Raw genomic sequence first — 18,505 nt, 5'->3', positions numbered from 1 at the left:
ATTTTCCATTCCCCCCTAGACTGGCCAGAGATACTCCCTTTGAGGCTCCATTTTATACATCAATACAAACTAGTTATGTACTGCTCCTCTGGCAGAGTTAGTTGACACCCTCTGACGTAGTTGATTACGACCCACCATCTTGTACATCTCTATCCATCACACAGTGTCCTGATCTTATCTTTAGGACGGGTCAGTGTATTCTTGTTATCTTTAGGGAATGTGCTGGTATCGAGGTGTTTTGGTACCATCCTTCTGGAATTTGTTTGCATGAGTGCTCTGTGTCTACCATCTCTTAGGAATGTGTATTTTGCAATATCAGCGCTTTTCTTGTCAGATTCTGTGAGCCGGGCTTGCCTCGAGCTCACAGCCTGATTTTGCTTTATATGAGCAAAGTTTTGACCGCAACTTTAGCCCAGGCCTCTGATACAGGGGCTTATGTTTCAGTCCCTCTTCCTCCTACACACATCTGAAGGAAGAAAGTATAATTTAAGATTAATATTACAAGAGATTATTTGTCTTTGGATTCTTTAAATTCTCACAGTGCTGCCATTTCCCTCTTCCGTTACCACACGATTCTGTAGGTTTTTTTCACCATGAGTGATGTAGTAAACAACAGACTTGGAACATGAAACTTTTGAAGACAGGCAGACCGAAGAGGATAAGAGAACCAAAACTGTCTGAACTTATTTTCTTTTCCCCCGTACTCCCAAATTCTGTACATCAGGTCTCAAACTTCACTGAACTGTGAAGTTGATAGATGGTGACGCAATCTCACTTCCTAGGAAATAACACTGACATGTCATCGTTAGGCCCAATTTTGTAAAGTAAATAGGAGTTTTTCCTGAGTTATTTAATGGAAGCTTTCACTGAATAAAAAGACCAACACTGGACCTTTTGAATAATTGTCCTGAAAAAACTGCAGTTCAAAATTGCTAAAACTGCCTCTTATTTAAAAAGTCTTGTCAAAATGTCAATACAATACACAGAAGAAAAAAAAAAGGGGATAATTTACGTTTATTCTTTTCTACCAGACAATTCATTAGAGTATTTACAGATGAAGACTTGATCATAAACAACGCCCCCCCCCACACAGTTAGCACTTTTTCTTTTTTCTTCCTCTCATATTCCATGATTTTCCCTTTTTGCCCTCAAACACAGATCGGGCAGTCACCATGACTGTGTTTTCTTCATCTTCACCCTCACCACTTGAGCTACTAGTCACGTCTTCCTCCTGTCTCACTGCGTTTTTCTGAATTGCTGATTCCTTGACAGTTTTTCCTCTTTTGCTCTTATTTAAAACTTCACTTTCAGAATCCTCCCCTGAAGACCCACTGGATCCTTCTGACAGCTGCACCTCACCAATGAAACCGCCTCCATGGAAACTCTCCTCTTTGGACTTTGAATGTTTTTTCCTTTTTATCCTTTGGCTTTGTGCTGCAGTAGATAGATCCATTGTACCTTGGACAGCTATTTTTCCTTTCCTTTCCTCACCGTGTTTAAATTCTCTTTCTACAACAGCAGTAGCCTCCTGAATTTCATCAGCTATTGCTTCTTTTTCTTTCCTCCGCATACAAGTCACAGCTCTTCGAAGTCTCTGGCTCTTAATGGCTTGCTTCTCATGTTGTGCTAGTCTGAAGAATGAATCAATTCGAAGTTGAGTCTACAAGTATACACAACAATTAAAGAGGTGAAGTTTAGATACCATGGTGATAGGCATTCTATAAATAAAATAGATTATGCAATAGTCTAAATTGGTGTAGAACAAAGACTGCTCAAATAAATGAAATATGAATCACAAGAATATACAGAGTACAAGATGATTTACTAGAAGAGATTAGTAATTATATTACTGTGTAATTACTCAGTAAGTTTTAAAAGCTTCCTTACAGCAGGAAACACTACAGCCCTATTTAAAGAAACAAATTAATGGTTAAGGAAGCAAAATTCCCTGCACGTTTTACAAATACTGTGTTTATGCTTCTAATACGTTATTTGAAGTTACAGCACAAATGAAGACTCCCAGACCTGCAAACACACATACTTATTAGCATATTCTCAAATGCAAATCTATTAACATAATAAAATGATTACTTTACTAAATAAACCCTACAACTATGCTTTTCATTTGCACAAACCAGTGAAATAAAACGTTATTCTCATTGATCAAATGAATTGAAGGCTTACTGCAACATTTTAAGCCTTACCTGCACCCCTTTTGAAAGAGTCACTTAAGATTCCACATTGTTAACAGTGTGTGTGTAGATCTAAAAGTCATCAGTATATTTATGTTATAAAACAAGAAGTATTTTAAAAGCAATTCCTCCATTTATCTACCAACTCCTATATTCAAGGAGCTGCATCTCCCTGCAAGAACTGATGAGATTACTAACATATAAAGCTTTATAGAAAATACAGTACAAACTCATTTAGCCAAACTGTTTGAGAGAACATTTAAAAACATTCAGACGGATCAGGTTTTACATGAATGGAAGACTGGCAAGCCTGCTTTGAAAATCCTAGAGGAGCCAAGCTTCACTGCACCAGAAGTAGGGATTAAATGGGGTTTACCTATGCTGCTTTAGGAATCTGTAATATCAGCTACTGCAGAACAAACAGAAGCCTGAACTCAGGAGTTGACAGGCAGAAGAACCATTAGATTTTACTAATTTACAGCATTTAAAATTATACTAAAGTGCTTCACAGCACACAAACTGTACAACATGTATGCCCAAAAGAATTTACAATCTAATGTTATGTCATTTTAAAAATATATTTACTTACAATTTTAATATCTACATGCATAAGGCCTAATTCCATGCTGACTTACAACTTGTGACAGCCCACAAGTTCAATGGAATTGCAGGGGTTGTAGTTCAGCACAGAAGTTGACCAAGAGTCTGTTAAATGATTTAGGTTTGTAATATAGTTTTTGTTGAAGCTCTGTTGGTTATTTTAAAAATACTACTTTTTAAATTTTCAAGCCAGCGTTAAACAACATAAAATCCTCCAGTAACATGCTTACCTGTTGTGAGTTCAGCTGTTTAAGTACAGGCAAAAGGGCTTCATCTGTCTTTGTCCTAGTCCAGCCAAAGCAACTCTGACAGAATGTGTAGGCAGTTAAGGTTCATCAAAAATTTAAAAAAAACGTTTTACTACCAAAAGTATGAATGTGAAAAATGGAAGTTCCTTACCTAACCACGCATCTCCAAAAAAAAAAAAAAAAAAAAAAAAAAAAAAAGGATACTGTACCTAAAAGTTTTTTCACTGTAAGATCAAAGGAAATTTCAAGGTTTAATAACTATCACCAGTATTATCCCAAATGTCTTCAGAAAAGCTTATTCTTTTCTATTATTCATAAACTGTGTTTCAAACAACAAAAAGATCCATCTGGCTACATCCAATATTGTTGTAAAAATATGTTAACCTTAAGAAAAGAAAAAACACTCAATGTTTGTATATACACCAGAGGCTTCATTTAGTTAGCTAACTATGGATCAATTACCATCTATTTTTAGACACAGTGCTGTATCTCAAATTGCAATCAGTGCAAGAAATACGTGCACTGTGGCAAGGGAGTACAAATAAAGTGAGGATGGAATCACTGATTTTGTTTGCAGTTTACATTTAGAGTGAAATCCTCCTCATCTTACCTTTGCTTGAAGTGAGTGAGACTACAATATCACTCCTCACGCAAGTGAGACAATCAGAGTTTGATTCTCGGTTATTGAATTTACTAATAGACTCATGCATTCTTTTCTATCAAAGCAACTTTGGTTCACAACTCCAACCAGATAGGATTGTAAAAAGATATTCTCTGATCTGTTCTACATCAGGCCTTCCCCAGATGAATGACCCCTTTGACTCATCCACCACAGGTTTCAGGTAAGCTTTTACTACTGCTGGATTTGGGAAGCCAGGACTCAGCTGCAGTTGCTGCAGTTTTTTCTTTACTTTAGTATCATGTGGATTGGGTCTTATTTTCTTATTCTTCTGAGCTTCAGTCCACCATTCACTGAACAGTATAGGAGGAGAGAGACATACAATTGTTTCAGTAAAATACATTTTACAATATCAAGGGCTATCAGGAGAACTTAAACACTCTTTATTATTATTATTTCTTATTTGTTTCCAGTAGCGCCAAGATATGATTGGCAATTTCCAAACAACAAGGTGGCACAATCTCTGCCCCAAGAAACATACAATCGAACGGCACAAAGATACTTTAGGTAGGAATTCCTCCATTTATCTGCCTGCTGCTACACACAGACATCATGGTAGGAATCTACTATAGACCACCAAATCAGGAAGAGGAGGTGGATGAAGCATTTTTAGAACAAACAGAAATATCTAAAAAACACAAAATCTGGTAGTAATGGGGGCCTTTAACTACCCAGACATGTTTTTCCCATATTACAGAAAATATCTGCTAACTTCTTAGAATCCATTGAGGACAACTTCTTCTATCAGAAAGTGGAAGTAGCCGTCAGGGGGATAGCCATTTGGACTTGATTCTGACCAACGGGGATTAATTGGTTGCTAATCTGAAGCTGGAAGACCATCTGAGTGAAAGCAATCATGAAATGATGACTTCATGATTCTAAGGAAAGGAAGGAGTAAGAGCAGCAGAATAAGGACAATAGACTTCAAAAAGACAGACCTTAACAAACTCAGAGAACAGGTAGGTAAGGTCCCATAGCAGTTTCTCATGGACACAATATTAAAGGCACAACTGCGAACTATTTCAGTGCAAAGGAAACATAGGGAGGATAGTAAGAAGCCAATATGACTCCATCAGGAGCTCTCTAATGACCTGAAAATAAAAAAGGAGTTCTACAAAAAATGGAAACCTTTCCAAATAGCTAAGGAGAAGTACAAAAGAATAGCACAAGCATGAAGGGGCAAAATCGGAAAGGCTAAGGAAAAAAATGAGTTACAGCTAACAAGGGACAAAAAAGGCAATCAGAAGAGGTTCTCAATCTTTCCAGACTACTGAACCCCTTTCAGGAGGCTGATTTGTCTTGTCTACCCCAAGTTTCACCTCACTTAAAAACTACTTGCTTACAAAATCAGACATAAAAATACAAAAAAGTGTCACAGTCACACTATTACTGAAAACTTGCTTACTTTCTCATTTTTACCATATATTATAAAATAAACCACAACCCCCAGGTTGGGAAACACTGATATCGTATACAATGTAGCATAAACAAGTCATTCTCTGTATGAAATTTTAGTTTGTACTGACTTTGCTAGTGCTTTTCATGTAGCCTGTTGTAAAACTAGGCAAATATCTAAATGAGTTGACATACCCCGTGGAAGACCTCTGTGTACCCCTGGCTGAGAACCACTGACTTAGATAATGGAGTGTAGAGTATGCTTAGAAAATTTGTAGATGACACCACCTCCGAGGGGCTGCTAGCACTTTGGAGGACAGGATCAGAATTTAAAATAACCTTGACAAATTTGAGAATGGGTCTGAAATCAACAAGATTAAATTCAAGACAGACAAGCACAAAGTACTACACTTAAGGAAAAAAATCAAATGCACAACTACAAAATGGGGAATAAATGGCTAGGTGGTAGTACTACTAAAAAGCATCTCGGGGTTACAGTCAGTGTTCCTTCTAATTTTTCCCACGCATGTGTGGAATGAATTTTGTTACATGCACCAATATGTGGGGTGACATATGATACATCATCACCTCCATATTGGTGCACGTAACAAAATTCATGTGGCGGGGGGTGAGGCCGAGGGGTTCGGAGTGTGGGAGGGGGCTCAGGGCTGGGGCAGAGGGTTGGAGTGTGGGGGGAGGTGAGGGCTTCAGCTGGGACTGTGGGCTCGGGCTGGGGGAGAGAGAGAACTCCCCTCGGCTCTCTGTCCCCCAGAGCAGCACCTGGGCAGGCAGGGAGTGGGGGGGAGAACAAGACAACTGAGGGGGGATCTGACAACAGTACTCAAATATAGTAAGGGCTGTTATAAAGAGCACTGTGATCAATTGTTCTCCATTTTCACTGAATGTAGGACGCTGCAGATTGAGCCCATTACGTCGTAAGGGAGATTTAGGTTAAATATTAGAAAAAAACTTTTTAATTATAAGGGTAGCTAACTCTGGAATAGGCATCCAATGGAGGCTGTAGAATCCCCACCATTGGAAGACTTTAAGAAAACACTGAAGAAACACCTATCAGGGATGGTCTAGGTGTATGTGGTCCTCCCTCAGCAGAGGGGGCTGGACTTTGTGACTTTTTGAGATCCCTTCCAAACCTATGATAGCTATGTTGTTTTCTATAGTAACCCCTACTCTTCACCTATATTCGCAATATCTGTTACATGTTAAAGTGATAGAAAAATATGCAAAACTAACATCTGCATTATGGAAAAAAAAAATCAAATAAATCATACGTGAATTTTAAGAGAGGTTCCATTCCATGCCCAGGGAATTCGTTTAAAATCTCCATTGCTGTTACATAGCCAACAGATGGGATTCCTTCAGTGTAATCACTTCCAAGCAAATAGGCCAAATTAATTAACTTGCTTCTGTCTAACCCTGCAAGACAGAAAACGTAAACCAGACATTATTCTATGAATTTAAGCTCTGTTCTCCCACAGACAACAGTAGTACATTATCTGAAAATAAAAACAGTAACAGGAAAAAGCACAGGCATTGACAGAGATCAAAGCTACTCTGATTCAAGGTCAGGGCTTGCTTTATATTCTGGACCAATCTCAAAACATTACTGCTGGTCCAACCACTAGCGATTGCTTTAAGGTACTGTATCTGACAACCCCTTAGAGTCAAAATTAAATGCTGTTTGGAACCCTGGGGACTTCATTAATTTTTGGCCTATAAGTTATTTTACATCTAAAAAAAGAAAATCTACATCTCACCCCATTTTCAATTCTGACCTAAGTTTAGTGGCTTTGATATCAGGAATTCAGAGACAGAACCATTGCTGCACACAACCTTCTGCAGTCTGGAATCACAGTATTCAAATGGCTTAAAAGCAGTGGTTCTCAAACTGTGTGGTCTATGCTCCCTGGCTGGAGGCTGATCACACTGTGTTGACAGGGTGATGATGTTCATTGTTTCAAGTTGTACCTACAGGCCTCCAGGCTCTTTTGAAACAGCTGGAAAGGAAGAGGAGACATCAACCTAGCTGCCACTACTAGGAATTGGTGTTACAAGAGGACAAAAAACCAGAACCACTACTCAGGGACTGGATCCACCAGCTTACTCCAGAAATTACTTCAATGGAGAGGGAGAAGGGAGGAGCTTGCATGCTAGGATGGTCCATCAGGCAGCTAATCAGAATGTCTGTATGTCCATGGCAGCAGGAGAGAAAGACCACTGGGCATAGGGAACCATGTGCAAAAGAAAGGAAGAACAGGAAAGATGGAAGACAAAGTGAAACTGATTTTTTCCCAAAACAGACCAAAACCAAATATATCACAGATAGTTAAAAACACAAATAATTTCAGAACACTTCTTTTCCACATAAGAAATTGCAACCGCTGCGACAAAGGCACAAATAAAGTAATCAGAGAAAAAAAAGATACTTGCTTTTATACACTCACACCCCAACTTTGATATTTTCTCCACTTATCTTCTTGAACTGCTGTAGCTACTCTTGCATATAGAAATAAGAAGTGTTTATCACATCAGCCACAGAACTGGACAAAAATGACTTTGCTGGGAGAACGAACCACAGCAGGAAAACAAATACTTTTTCCATTACGTAAAACTATTGAAAAGTTTTGCATGATCAATCATCAATAACCACATTAAAATATTGTTTCAAATCTCTAAACTAGGAGTTTTGTGGTAGTTTTGCCAAAGTAATGGCTGAGGAAGAGCTGGAATGCGCAGAAATTGTTCCTAATAAATTAGGTGACAGACACACAAGTTTAAAAGTTCAACAGTTTACTATGTACCATGGCTAAAAATTTTGTTCAGACCAGTATATTTTTTTCATCTTTGATCTTCCACAAGCAATCAGAAGGAAAAATATTACCATGGGTTAATTAGTCATTGAAAATCTTTCTACAAAGTGATTTAATCCATTAGATCCCTTTATAACACGTTTGTCAGTATGTCCAAAAGAAACTTCTATTTAGAGAAGTTTGTAATCTGCCTATATAAATTTGCTCTGACTAAAACTATGCATAGTTTTTTCTCTTCTTCACACAAAATGTGAATGTTTACCAGAAAACAGACTTGCATTTCATACATGGTAGCCACTATTACTATCATAATTAGGTCACTAGCCTAGCCCCAGTGCAACAGATGGCTGTGAATTCAGACAGATTACTTCATGCACAAACCAACATAAAAGGCTGGTATCTGATGTGACTTTGATCTCTCTCAATAAAAGTTATCACCACAATAGTTATATGATTCTGAATGAGTTCCAGTATTAAAAAGATACAGAACAAAACTGCCTATCAAAAACAAGCAAACAAACAATATATCCAGCATATAAGAACTTGCACCTTACCTAGCTGGTTTTGAATATCCACATATTGGTAATATTCCACATACTTGTTTTGACTGAAGAAATTTTTATAAACATGCCGCGCTCCAAATAGCCAAATATCACTATCATCAGTGATTGTCCCAGAGGTCTGATCAGTAAGGTCCAAGACAGCACACTGAGCCTCTGCCTCCATGGGTGCTTCAATGTAAGGAACACCAAACAGACGGAGAAGTTCCTACAGAAAGTGGGGAGTGGGGTTAATACTTCATCGAAAAGGATAGCTCATAATACATGCCTGCTTGACTCAAAAATGAGCTTGGTTCACATTTGGATAATGTTTACCCATTCATAACAAACCTAAACAATTTACATTAAAAAGTCAAGGGGCCAAATCCTACTTATCTTACTTACAAGTACTGCCAGGAAAGTCAACTGTTACACTATCACCTTACTTTGGTGGAGTTTGAGGATTTTAGTTTCTGACCCACTCGAGCCTATCATGGTTTTCTGTTTTCTAGGGGAGGTAGCCCTAAGATGTGATGATGGGGTCTGGAATGGCAGTTCCCCCCAGCCCCATCCTGTACCCAGGATGAGCTGAACTGGAGAGGAGATGGGGGCAGGGACATTCCCCGCCATCCCCAGCTCTCCAACCGAGATGCCATGCTGACCTCATAAGGAAGAAAGCAGCCTTCACCAGTTGGATAGGTCATTATTTTGTCAGCTATACTCTCTTTGGATTCAGTTCCATAAGCCTAACACATGGCAAGTAGCACCTTATTCTGTGAGGAAACCCATTACTATGAAATGTGAGCTAGTATGGAAGACGACAGTTCAAGAATATAAGGTGTCAGGCAAGCTGTATTTAATGCAAATATGTGCAGGAACAGGAACAGAACATGCTTCAAAAGCATGTGTCCATTGGCTCTCTTTTTAATAGAATATATCTAGGAACAAAGTATCTAAGTCCAGAGACAAAAGAACAGAAATCAGTTTTTATAGATTTTGAGGTCTTATCTGATCATCTAGTTTTATCTCCTGCAAAACACATGCCATCAAATTTCCCATAGTAACTTCTGCAACAAACCCACAACTTCTGGTTGAATTAGAGAATACCTTTCAGAAAGACATAGTCTTGATTTAAATACTTCAAGTGACAGAGAATCCACCACATTCCTTTCTAAGTTGTTCTAATGCTTAGTTATCCTCACTGTTAAAAATTTGTGCTTTATTTCCAGGCTGAATTTGTCCACTTTCAGCTTCAAGCCACTGGATCTAGTTATAGCTGTTAGCAGATGGCTGTTTAATCTAGCAATCAGAAATCTTTTCCCCCATGTCGGTACTTGTAGACCATGATCAAGTCACCCCTTAACTGTCTCTTGGATAAGCTAAATGCTCCCTCTAAATTTTTCTCCCTGTACTTCTCAATTCCAAAATGACTGAAAACTGGCTATGTAGATCACTAACTTAGAGGGGAAAACACTCAGCCTCCTTAACTGTTTAATTCATACAAGTTACTCATATAAATATTCTTTTAGGAAAGTGAAGTATTACAAGGCTTGAAAAATCCTCAAGCATGTTTGGCAGCAGACACCACTTTAATTCTGGTGTTCCCAATTTACAGATTCCAGGAAGTTCGCTTTGGACTTCACTATTGCAATGATTTAACGTGAAGGGTGCTCCACTTCTATAAATGATGTAGCATAAAACAGGAAGACAAACAGTTGTGGGCAAGTAATTTTATAGCCGTACTTCTGACCATGAAAGGTAGCAATAACATCCTAGAATTTTTGTATTTGTATTTCTAAAAATTCTTATTGTAATATGAATGAATGGTATGTTTACATGGGTCAGCGGTGCGGATAAATCATCTTTAGAAAGGTGTTCTGATAAACAAGTTTCTGACTGGACTCTGCTAAATATGCTGTTGTGTGACATAACTCCAGTTATGTACCATGTACACTCTCTACACAATTTCTTCCCCCCCCCCCCCATCTATGGAAACTACTCTCCCCCATTTCTTCTCCTTCCTCCCTTCTGCAAAGCATGGTTGTGCATTAGTGGATCATTTTATAGTATTTTCAGGCTGATATTATTCATTTTTATCTAATGCTACCAAAGATATAATGTTTACATTTTTTAGGGCTGTTGATTAAATCAGAGTTAACTCATGAGATTAACTCAAAAAAATTAATTGTGATTAATCGCAGTTTTAATCGCACTGTTAAACAATAGAATATCAATTGTAATTTTGGATATTTTTCTACATTTTTATAATATATATTGTATTCTTTGTTGTAATTGACATCAAAGTGTACATTATTTTTCATTACAAATATTTGCACTGCAAAAACGATAAAGAGAAATCGTTTTTTCAATTTGCCTCATACAAGAACTGCACTCAAAAACAAAATGTAGAACTTCAGATCCTACCAATCCACTCAGTCCTACTTCTTCTTCTGCCAATCGCTAAGACAAACAAGTTTGTTTACATTTACAGAGATAATGCTGCCCTCTTCTTATTTACAATGTCACCTGAATGTGAGAACAGGCATTTGCATGGCACTTTTGTAGCCGGAATTGCAAGGTATTTACATGCCCCTACATGCTTCAGCCACCGTTCCAGAAGAAAATGCTTCCATGCTGAGACGCTTGTTAAAAAAATAATGCGTTAATTAAATTTGTGACTGAACTCCTTGGGGGAGAATCGTACATCCTCTGCTCCGTTTTGTCTGCATTCTGCCATATACTTCATGTTATAGCAGTCTCAGATGATGACCCAGCACATGTTCTTCATTTTAAGAAGACTTTCACTGCAGATTTGACAAAATGCAAAGAAGAAACCAATGTGAGATTTCTAAAGACAGCCACAGCACTAAACTCAAGGTTTAAGAATCTGAAGTGCCTTCGTGTGGAGCATGCTTTCAGAAGTCTTAAAACAGCAAAACTCCACTGTAGAAACAAAAGAACCCGAACCACCAAAAAAGAAAATCAACCTTCTGCTGGTGGCATTTGACTCAGATAATGAAAATGAGCATGCATCGGTCCACACTGCATTGGATTGTTATCGAGCAGAATCTATCATCAGCATGGACGCATGTCCCCTGGATGGTGGTTGAAGCATGAAGGGACATATGAATCTTGAGTGCATCTAGCATGTAAATATCTTGCGACGCCGGCTACAACGGTGCCACAAGACCGCTGGTTCTCACTTTCAGGTGACATTGTAAACAAGAAGAGGGAAGCATTATCTCCTGCAAATGTAAACAAACTTGTTTGTCTGAGTGATTGGCTGAACAAGAAATAGGACTAAGTAGACTTGCAGGCTCTTAAATTCTACAGTTTTATTTTTGTACATAATTCTATATTTGTAAGTTCAACTTTCACGATAAAGAAATTGCACTACAGTACTTGTATAGGATGAATTGAAAAATAATATTTCTTTTGTTTTTTTTACAGTGCAAATACTTGTAATCATATAAATAAATATAAAGTAAGCACAGTACACTTTGTATTCTGTTGTAATTTAACTATATTTAAAAAAGTAGAAAACATCCAAAAATATTTAAACAAACAGTATTCCGTTATTGTTTAACAATGCGACTCATCGCACGATTAATTTTTTTCAGAGAACCCTTGTTTGAACTGTGTTCTGTGCCCTGTTAAAGTCTGTTTCAAAACAATTTGCTCAGCTTTACTGTTAAATTAGGCTCAGTTACAGCATTAATAGTCTGTCTGCCATCATGTGGCTTTCAATATCTCAAGCTCTTACCAAAGTACAATTAATTGGTGGGGGGTTAAAATCACATCATGGTGAAAGTATGAGGAAGCCTTTTAATCCGAGAAACTGGGACACAATGTATACCGTATGAACGATCCTCCTTTTTCTCCAAAGAAAACCTGCAAATTAGTATTTTGGAACATAGTTTACAAATATTAGATCATTTATACCACCACTGTATGTTATTTCATGGGGTGTCAAGTCAGTATAGTCTTTAATCAAAACCAGATACCTTTAAACCTATAAGTATTTAAATCAAGATAGGATCTCTTTCTAAAAGATATGCTATAGCTCTAACAAAAGTTATGGGTTTGATGCAGATATTACGGGGTGAGGCTCTTTGGCCAGTGGTATGCAGGAGGCCAGATAATAATCATAATGGTCCCTTCTGACCTTAAAAATCTACAGGAAACCTTAACTGACTACAGTTTACCGGCATTAAAATTAGAGTGATTCTATGTTATTGTGAGGGGGGAGGGGTTTCGCTCCCACCTGACTTTCCATATAAAATGATACAATGTTGTAAAGGTAAAAAGTCGGGGGGGGGGGGTAGCATTCAAGCATACTTTTCATTCGACTATGATAAACACGAAATCTAAGCCCCACAAAAGTGAAAATTCTGTAAGGATTCAAAAAAATACTATTGTGTAGATGTGCAGTAACCAGAGCCTGACACAGAGAGTACTTACACTTCCAAAAAATCAGCTACTAACATGACCTCAATTGGTAAGAAATGCAAAAAAATGAACACAGTCTGTAAAGCCTGATATGGCGCACCCAAGCATAATCCAAAAGACTTTTTTAGTTTTCATAGAATTATAGAAATGTAGGGCTGGAAGGGACCTTGGGAAGTCCTGTGCTGATCATCCTTGATATGTGTTCTGATCTTAAAAACCTCCAACGATAGGGATTCCACAATCTCCCTTGGAAGCCTATACCAGAGCTTAACCACCTTTATAGTTAGAAAGGTTTTCCTAACATCTAACTTAAATCTTCCTTGGTGTAGATTAAGCCCATTACTTCTTGTACTTCCTTCCGGGAACTTGGAGAACAATTGTTTGTGTATATTTTCAAAAATTGTACATACAAGTTGCTGCATTTCACCTTATAAAGGCTTTTTAATTTCTATTCAATCTTATTGCTCCCTTCTCTTGCCCCACACTAAAAAATATAAGCTTGATACTTGAAAAAAAAAAAAAGGGAAGATATTTTCCCTTATTTATTCATGAAATATAAACTGTAACTGCGGAGTGTAACAGTAGTTATTTCAGGCATTTTGAATCTGAGACACATGTTCTTCTTCTAATACTCTCTCAAGTAGGCTGAGGAAAGAAAACAAGCTCGTAAGTGAGAAAAGTGATCCAGAATTAAACATTGTAAATAGCGTTTGATATACTGTTTGACTTGCCAAGAGGTACAAACAGTGATTTTTATTTTTAATGTCAATATGACCTTCAATAAACATTACCTGACTTTCCAAGAACATCTGTCCTGTTACAGTGGCAGCAATACGTTCTTGCTGTTGTTTTTGAGCCTGAAGCATGTTTTGCTCAACAGAAAGGTTGTTCTCCAGAGCTTCCAATTCCTCCTGCATATTAAATAAAAGCAAAGTTTGGTCATACCAGAGAAGTATATATTGTTTATACATATATATGTGCTTGACTATCATTACAATAGGAGCCTGTGCACCACTAATTCACACAGATGCCTGTTTTCATACTCTCCTAATGAAGATAAAGATATACATCATAAAGATATAAATAGGTATGTTTTTCAGAAGAGCTGAGCGCTCATAGCTCCCGCTGACTTCATCTGGAGTTGTGGGTGCTCAGCAACTCTGAAAAACCAGGCTCAATATATTCTGTACCTTTCAAGCAGACAAATGAACAAGACAGTGAAGCAGCCGGTAAGTTAAAGGAGGCACACAATAGTTCTGCCATAAGTGTCCATTCAATAGTGTCCTTTAGAAAAGCAATTTAACTGGAAATTACTTTACTATTCACTCAATACAACTAACAAAAAACAAGTATCATTACCAAACTAATATCTTGCCACTCATTCACTGCACCTTCCCTGTCTTTTTTGGTTTCAGCATTCTGATGAATAGTCAGCTGCACTTCTTCAGCAGCGTCTTTAAGGAGGTTCTCTGTGGCCCCATCATCTCCTTCCTGCTCCAGTTCTGTAGCTGCTGCTTCAACAGCCAATGTCTCATCAGGTTCAGAGGAAGCATGTGATGTTTTAAATATTTCACCTGGAAACTCAGTGTCATTACTAATTTCACTGTCGACTTCAATAAAGCTACCTGCACAAGGGGGGGAAAAAAAAAAAGCAGCACGATTTCTTCCTCATTAAAGGAAAAAAAATACCACACAACTCCTAAGATACATTAATGTTTGTTTGGTTTTTTATTTCCATCGGACACAATGCCATGCTCCAGGACTCCTCTGGGCAATCCCACTGTTAGATGTTGACATTTCCTCTCTATCACCACCTAAGAGCTTTTGCTGCTCTCTCAGTTTCTGTAGTAGCTTTTTTTGTTTCAGACTAGTGATGTCCTGAAAAGACAGAATTAAAATATTGATTGTCTGAACTGGCTTTACATTTCTTTATTTCCTTATAAGATTGATACTCATGTAGAATGTGAAAGTTTGAGTCTTTATAGTTAAAAGAAGACAGATTTTATCTTTGGAAATATCAGCAATTGGCCTTTTTTTATTCATCTAGCTTTTAATAATTTGTATTGAATTGATGAGAACTGCAGTTTTACTTTCCCTTCCACTCAGTGTAAAGTTTTCAGGATTAATGCTGATAGGAATATAAAAATAATACAGCTATAAAAATAAAGACGATGCGTGATTTACAAAATGTTAAGCTTTACACTAAAAGTTATTAATTTATTTATTTTAGAGGGAAAAAAAGAACTAGGAAGGGATGTGTGCACATGAGTATATATCCATGTTTTTCCTATTGCATAGAACTCCTCCCCCCCCTGAAAAAAAAATCATGTTAAATAGTTTCTATATGGTATGACTTCTGCAGAGCTTTTTTAAATAAATAAAATATATTTGTGCAATCCTGATTGAGTGAAACTATGGTGGGGAAAACAGATTTTGGTTTATGTATGGCATTAGTCCTACCCTCTCTCACAGGAGCCTCTGTCTTTTTAGGGGTGGGTTTAAACAGAAGAGATCACTTATTACTTTGCATAATCTTATTTTTAAATGAGTAATAAAATTGCGACAGCATGTAATGAAAACACAGAAGATTAAACATTTTATTTTCAGTTTTAAAGGCATTGTATAGGAAAACAAAACAGTTCAAAAATAAATTCTAGTGTAGGTTTTTAATGACAGAAGCAAGCATCTGAATGGCCTCATCCCTCAATGAATTTCTCTCTCCACCACTTCTATGAGAAGAGGGAAGCTTGCACCCGTGAATCCAGCATACATGAGGGGAATACCACCCTTCCTGCTGACCTCACATTTCTATGGGTAGGGAAGGGCAGCAAGTGTCTGCCAGATTCTACAGCAAGCCCACATATCAAAGTAGCTTAAATTAATTTATGCTGCTTACCTCTCTGCCATGGAATTTCCTTACCCCTTCAAGGTGGGATCCAGGTGCAGCAGACAGGTAATAACCTAGCAGCATGACTTTTTGCATGAGCAAAATGGTTCATGGAGCTAGGGGAGCTAAAGTGGCTGACCATTAATACAGTTTGCTCAAATTTGGGAAAAGAATGGTAAACTTTGCCTTCCTCGCCAAAGAATTATATGAAACTACAAACTGAAACTACAGGTTTCAATGACCATGAATAGCAACAATGTTCACAGGGGAGAATCTAGCCCAAAGAATGTTTATTATATAGTGGTGTGGGTGCATCATTACCAGTTTAAAGGTCAACCTTTCTAAATCCTCTAAAATTGACACACAGTCAGTTTTCCTTGAAATTTGGTGTCTCTCAGAAGGTTCCAGGATTAATGGCACAAATTTGGAGTCATCCAAGCCAGGGGTTCTGGAGATAAGCCCTCTCAAAAAATGAGATTTTAAAAAAAGGTTTCTAGGTGGGGTTTGTTTTTTTTTGCCCAGAGCTAGAAATGAACCTATTGATGAGATATGGGTCAAAAATGGTTTCACACTGCAGCATTTTACCCAAGGCAGGACATGGTACCCACTAAACCTTTACAGGACCCAAATAGCGAACAACATTAAAGAAAATACACATGTTTACACTGTACACGTACCAATACAGAGAAAGAACTAGAGTATTTTTTATGCCTTAAAGATCAAATCTTGTAAGTGGGCTAACATCCAAATGTTTAGGTGGATTGCTTTGAAAATTGGTGTGCTTCACAAAGGTTCAGAGTAGCAATAGTGAACCAAATTTGGGCTCATGACCAAAGGATTCCTCAGTTACAGCCCCCTCGTTTAAAAAAAAAAAATCTGTTTTCTTCTGTTGCCTTGGTCTGTTAGCCCTGGTCTACACTAGGACTTTAGGTAAAATTTAGCAGCGTTAAATCGATGTAAACCTGCACCCGTCCACATGATGAAGCCCTTTTTTTCCCGATTTAAAGGGCTCTTAAAATCGATTTCCCTACTCCACCCGACAAGTGGATTAGCGCTTAAATCGGCCTTGCCGGGTCGAATTTGGGGTACTGTGGACACAATTCTACGGTATTGACATCCGGGAGCTATCCCAGAGTGCTCCATTGTGACCGCTCTGGACAGCACTCTCAACTCAGATGCACTGGCCAGGTAGACAGGAAAAGAACCGCGAACTTTTGAATCTCATTTCCTGTTCGGCCAGCGTAGCAAGCTGCAGGTGACCATGCAGAGCTCATCGGCAGAGGTGACCATGCAGAGCTCATCAGCAGAGGTGACCATGATGGAGTCCCAGAATCGCAAAAGAGCTCCAGCATGGACTGAACGGGAGGTACGGGATCTGATCGCTGTATGGGGAGAGGAATCCGTGCTATCAGAACTCTGTTCCAGTTTTCGAAATGCCAAAACCTTTGTCAAAATCTCCCAAGGCATGAAGGACGGAGGCCATAACAGGGACCCGAAGCAGTGCCGCGTGAAACTTAAGGACCTGAGGCAAGCCTACCAGAAAACCAGAGAGGCGAACGGCTGCTCCAGGTCAGAGCCCCAAACATGCCGCTTCTATGATGAGCTGCATGCCATTTTAGGGGGTTCAGCCACCACTACCCCAGCTGTGTTGTTTGACTCCTTCAATGGAGATGGAGCCAACACGGAAGCAGGTTTTGGGGACGAAGAGGATGATGAGGTTGTAGATAGCTCACAGCAAGCAAGCGGAGAAAGCTGTTTTCCCAACAGCCAGGAACTGTTTCTCACCCTGGACCTGGATCCAGTACCCCGCAAACCCACCCAAGGCTGCCTCCTGGACCCAGCAGGCGGAGAAGGGACCTCCGCTGAGTGTACCTTTTAAAATACTATACATGGTTTAAAAGCAAGCATGCGAAAGGATTAATTTGCCCTGGCATTCGCAACTCTCCTGGATGTACTCCCAAAGCCTTTGCAAAAGGTTTCTGGGGAGGGCAGCCTTATTGCGTCCTTCATGGTAGGACACTTTACCACTCCAGGCCAGTAACACGTACGTGGGAATCATTGTACAACAAAGCATTGCAGTGTATGTTTGCTGGCATTCAAACAACATCCGTTCTTTATCTGTCTGTGTTATCCTCAGGAGAGTGAGATATCATTCATGGTCACCTGGTTGAAATAGGGTGCTTTTCTTCAGGGGACACTCAGAGGTGCCTGTTCCTGCTGGGCTGTTTGCCTATGGCTGAACAGAAATGTTTCCCGCTGTTAGCCATGGGGAGGGGGGAGGGTTGAGGGGGTAGCCACGTGGTGGTGGGGGGGGAGGCAAAATGCGACCTTGTAACGAAAGCACATGTGCTACGTATGCAATGTTAACAGCACAGTTTACCCTGAAAGAGTGTAGCCACTGTTTTAGAAAATGTGTCTTTTTAAATACCACTGTCCCTTTTTTTTTTCCCTCCACCAGCTGCATGTGTTTCAATGATCACAGGATCTTCTACTTCCCAGAGGCTAGTGAAAATTAGAAAGAAAAAAAAAAAACGCACTCGTGATGATATGTTCTCTGAGCTCATGCTGTCCTCCCACACTGACAGAGCACAGACGAATACGTAGAAGCAAATAATGTCAGAGCACAGGAAAGCACAAAATGACTGGGAGGAAAGGTGGCGGGCTGAAGACAGGGCTGAAGCTCAAATG

General features: G+C 38.8%; 1 protein-coding gene across 5 annotated transcripts in view; it reads right to left on the bottom strand.

The window, feature by feature from the left end:
* Positions 1 to 320: 320 nt before the first annotated feature.
* ERCC5 (ERCC excision repair 5, endonuclease) overlaps positions 321 to 18,505 on the bottom strand; it is a 37,820-nt gene continuing 19,635 nt past the window's right edge. For 3 of the 5 annotated variants that reach the window (XM_073349098.1, XM_073349088.1, XM_073349077.1), the window contains exons 11-17: positions 14,290 to 14,555; positions 13,722 to 13,841; positions 8,497 to 8,710; positions 6,404 to 6,548; positions 3,812 to 4,012; positions 3,023 to 3,107; positions 321 to 1,660 (exon numbers count right to left, since the gene is read on the bottom strand). In XM_073349098.1, coding sequence (XP_073205199.1) covers positions 1,094 to 1,660; positions 3,023 to 3,107; positions 3,812 to 4,012; positions 6,404 to 6,548; positions 8,497 to 8,710; positions 13,722 to 13,841; positions 14,290 to 14,555 — 1,598 coding nt within the window. In that variant the 3' untranslated portion in view covers positions 321 to 1,093. Of the gene's footprint in view, positions 1,661 to 3,022; positions 3,108 to 3,232; positions 3,425 to 3,811; positions 4,013 to 6,403; positions 6,549 to 8,496; positions 8,711 to 13,721; positions 13,842 to 14,289; positions 14,556 to 18,505 lie in introns of those variants that run through there. The other 2 variants (XM_073349106.1, XM_073349116.1) reach the window with 2 other exon arrangements.

The sequence above is a fragment of the Lepidochelys kempii genome, chromosome 1, assembly GCF_965140265.1.
Source record: "Lepidochelys kempii isolate rLepKem1 chromosome 1, rLepKem1.hap2, whole genome shotgun sequence".
Taxonomy (NCBI): Eukaryota; Metazoa; Chordata; order Testudines; family Cheloniidae; genus Lepidochelys; species Lepidochelys kempii.
This window is presented reverse-complemented; position numbering and strand designations above follow the sequence as displayed.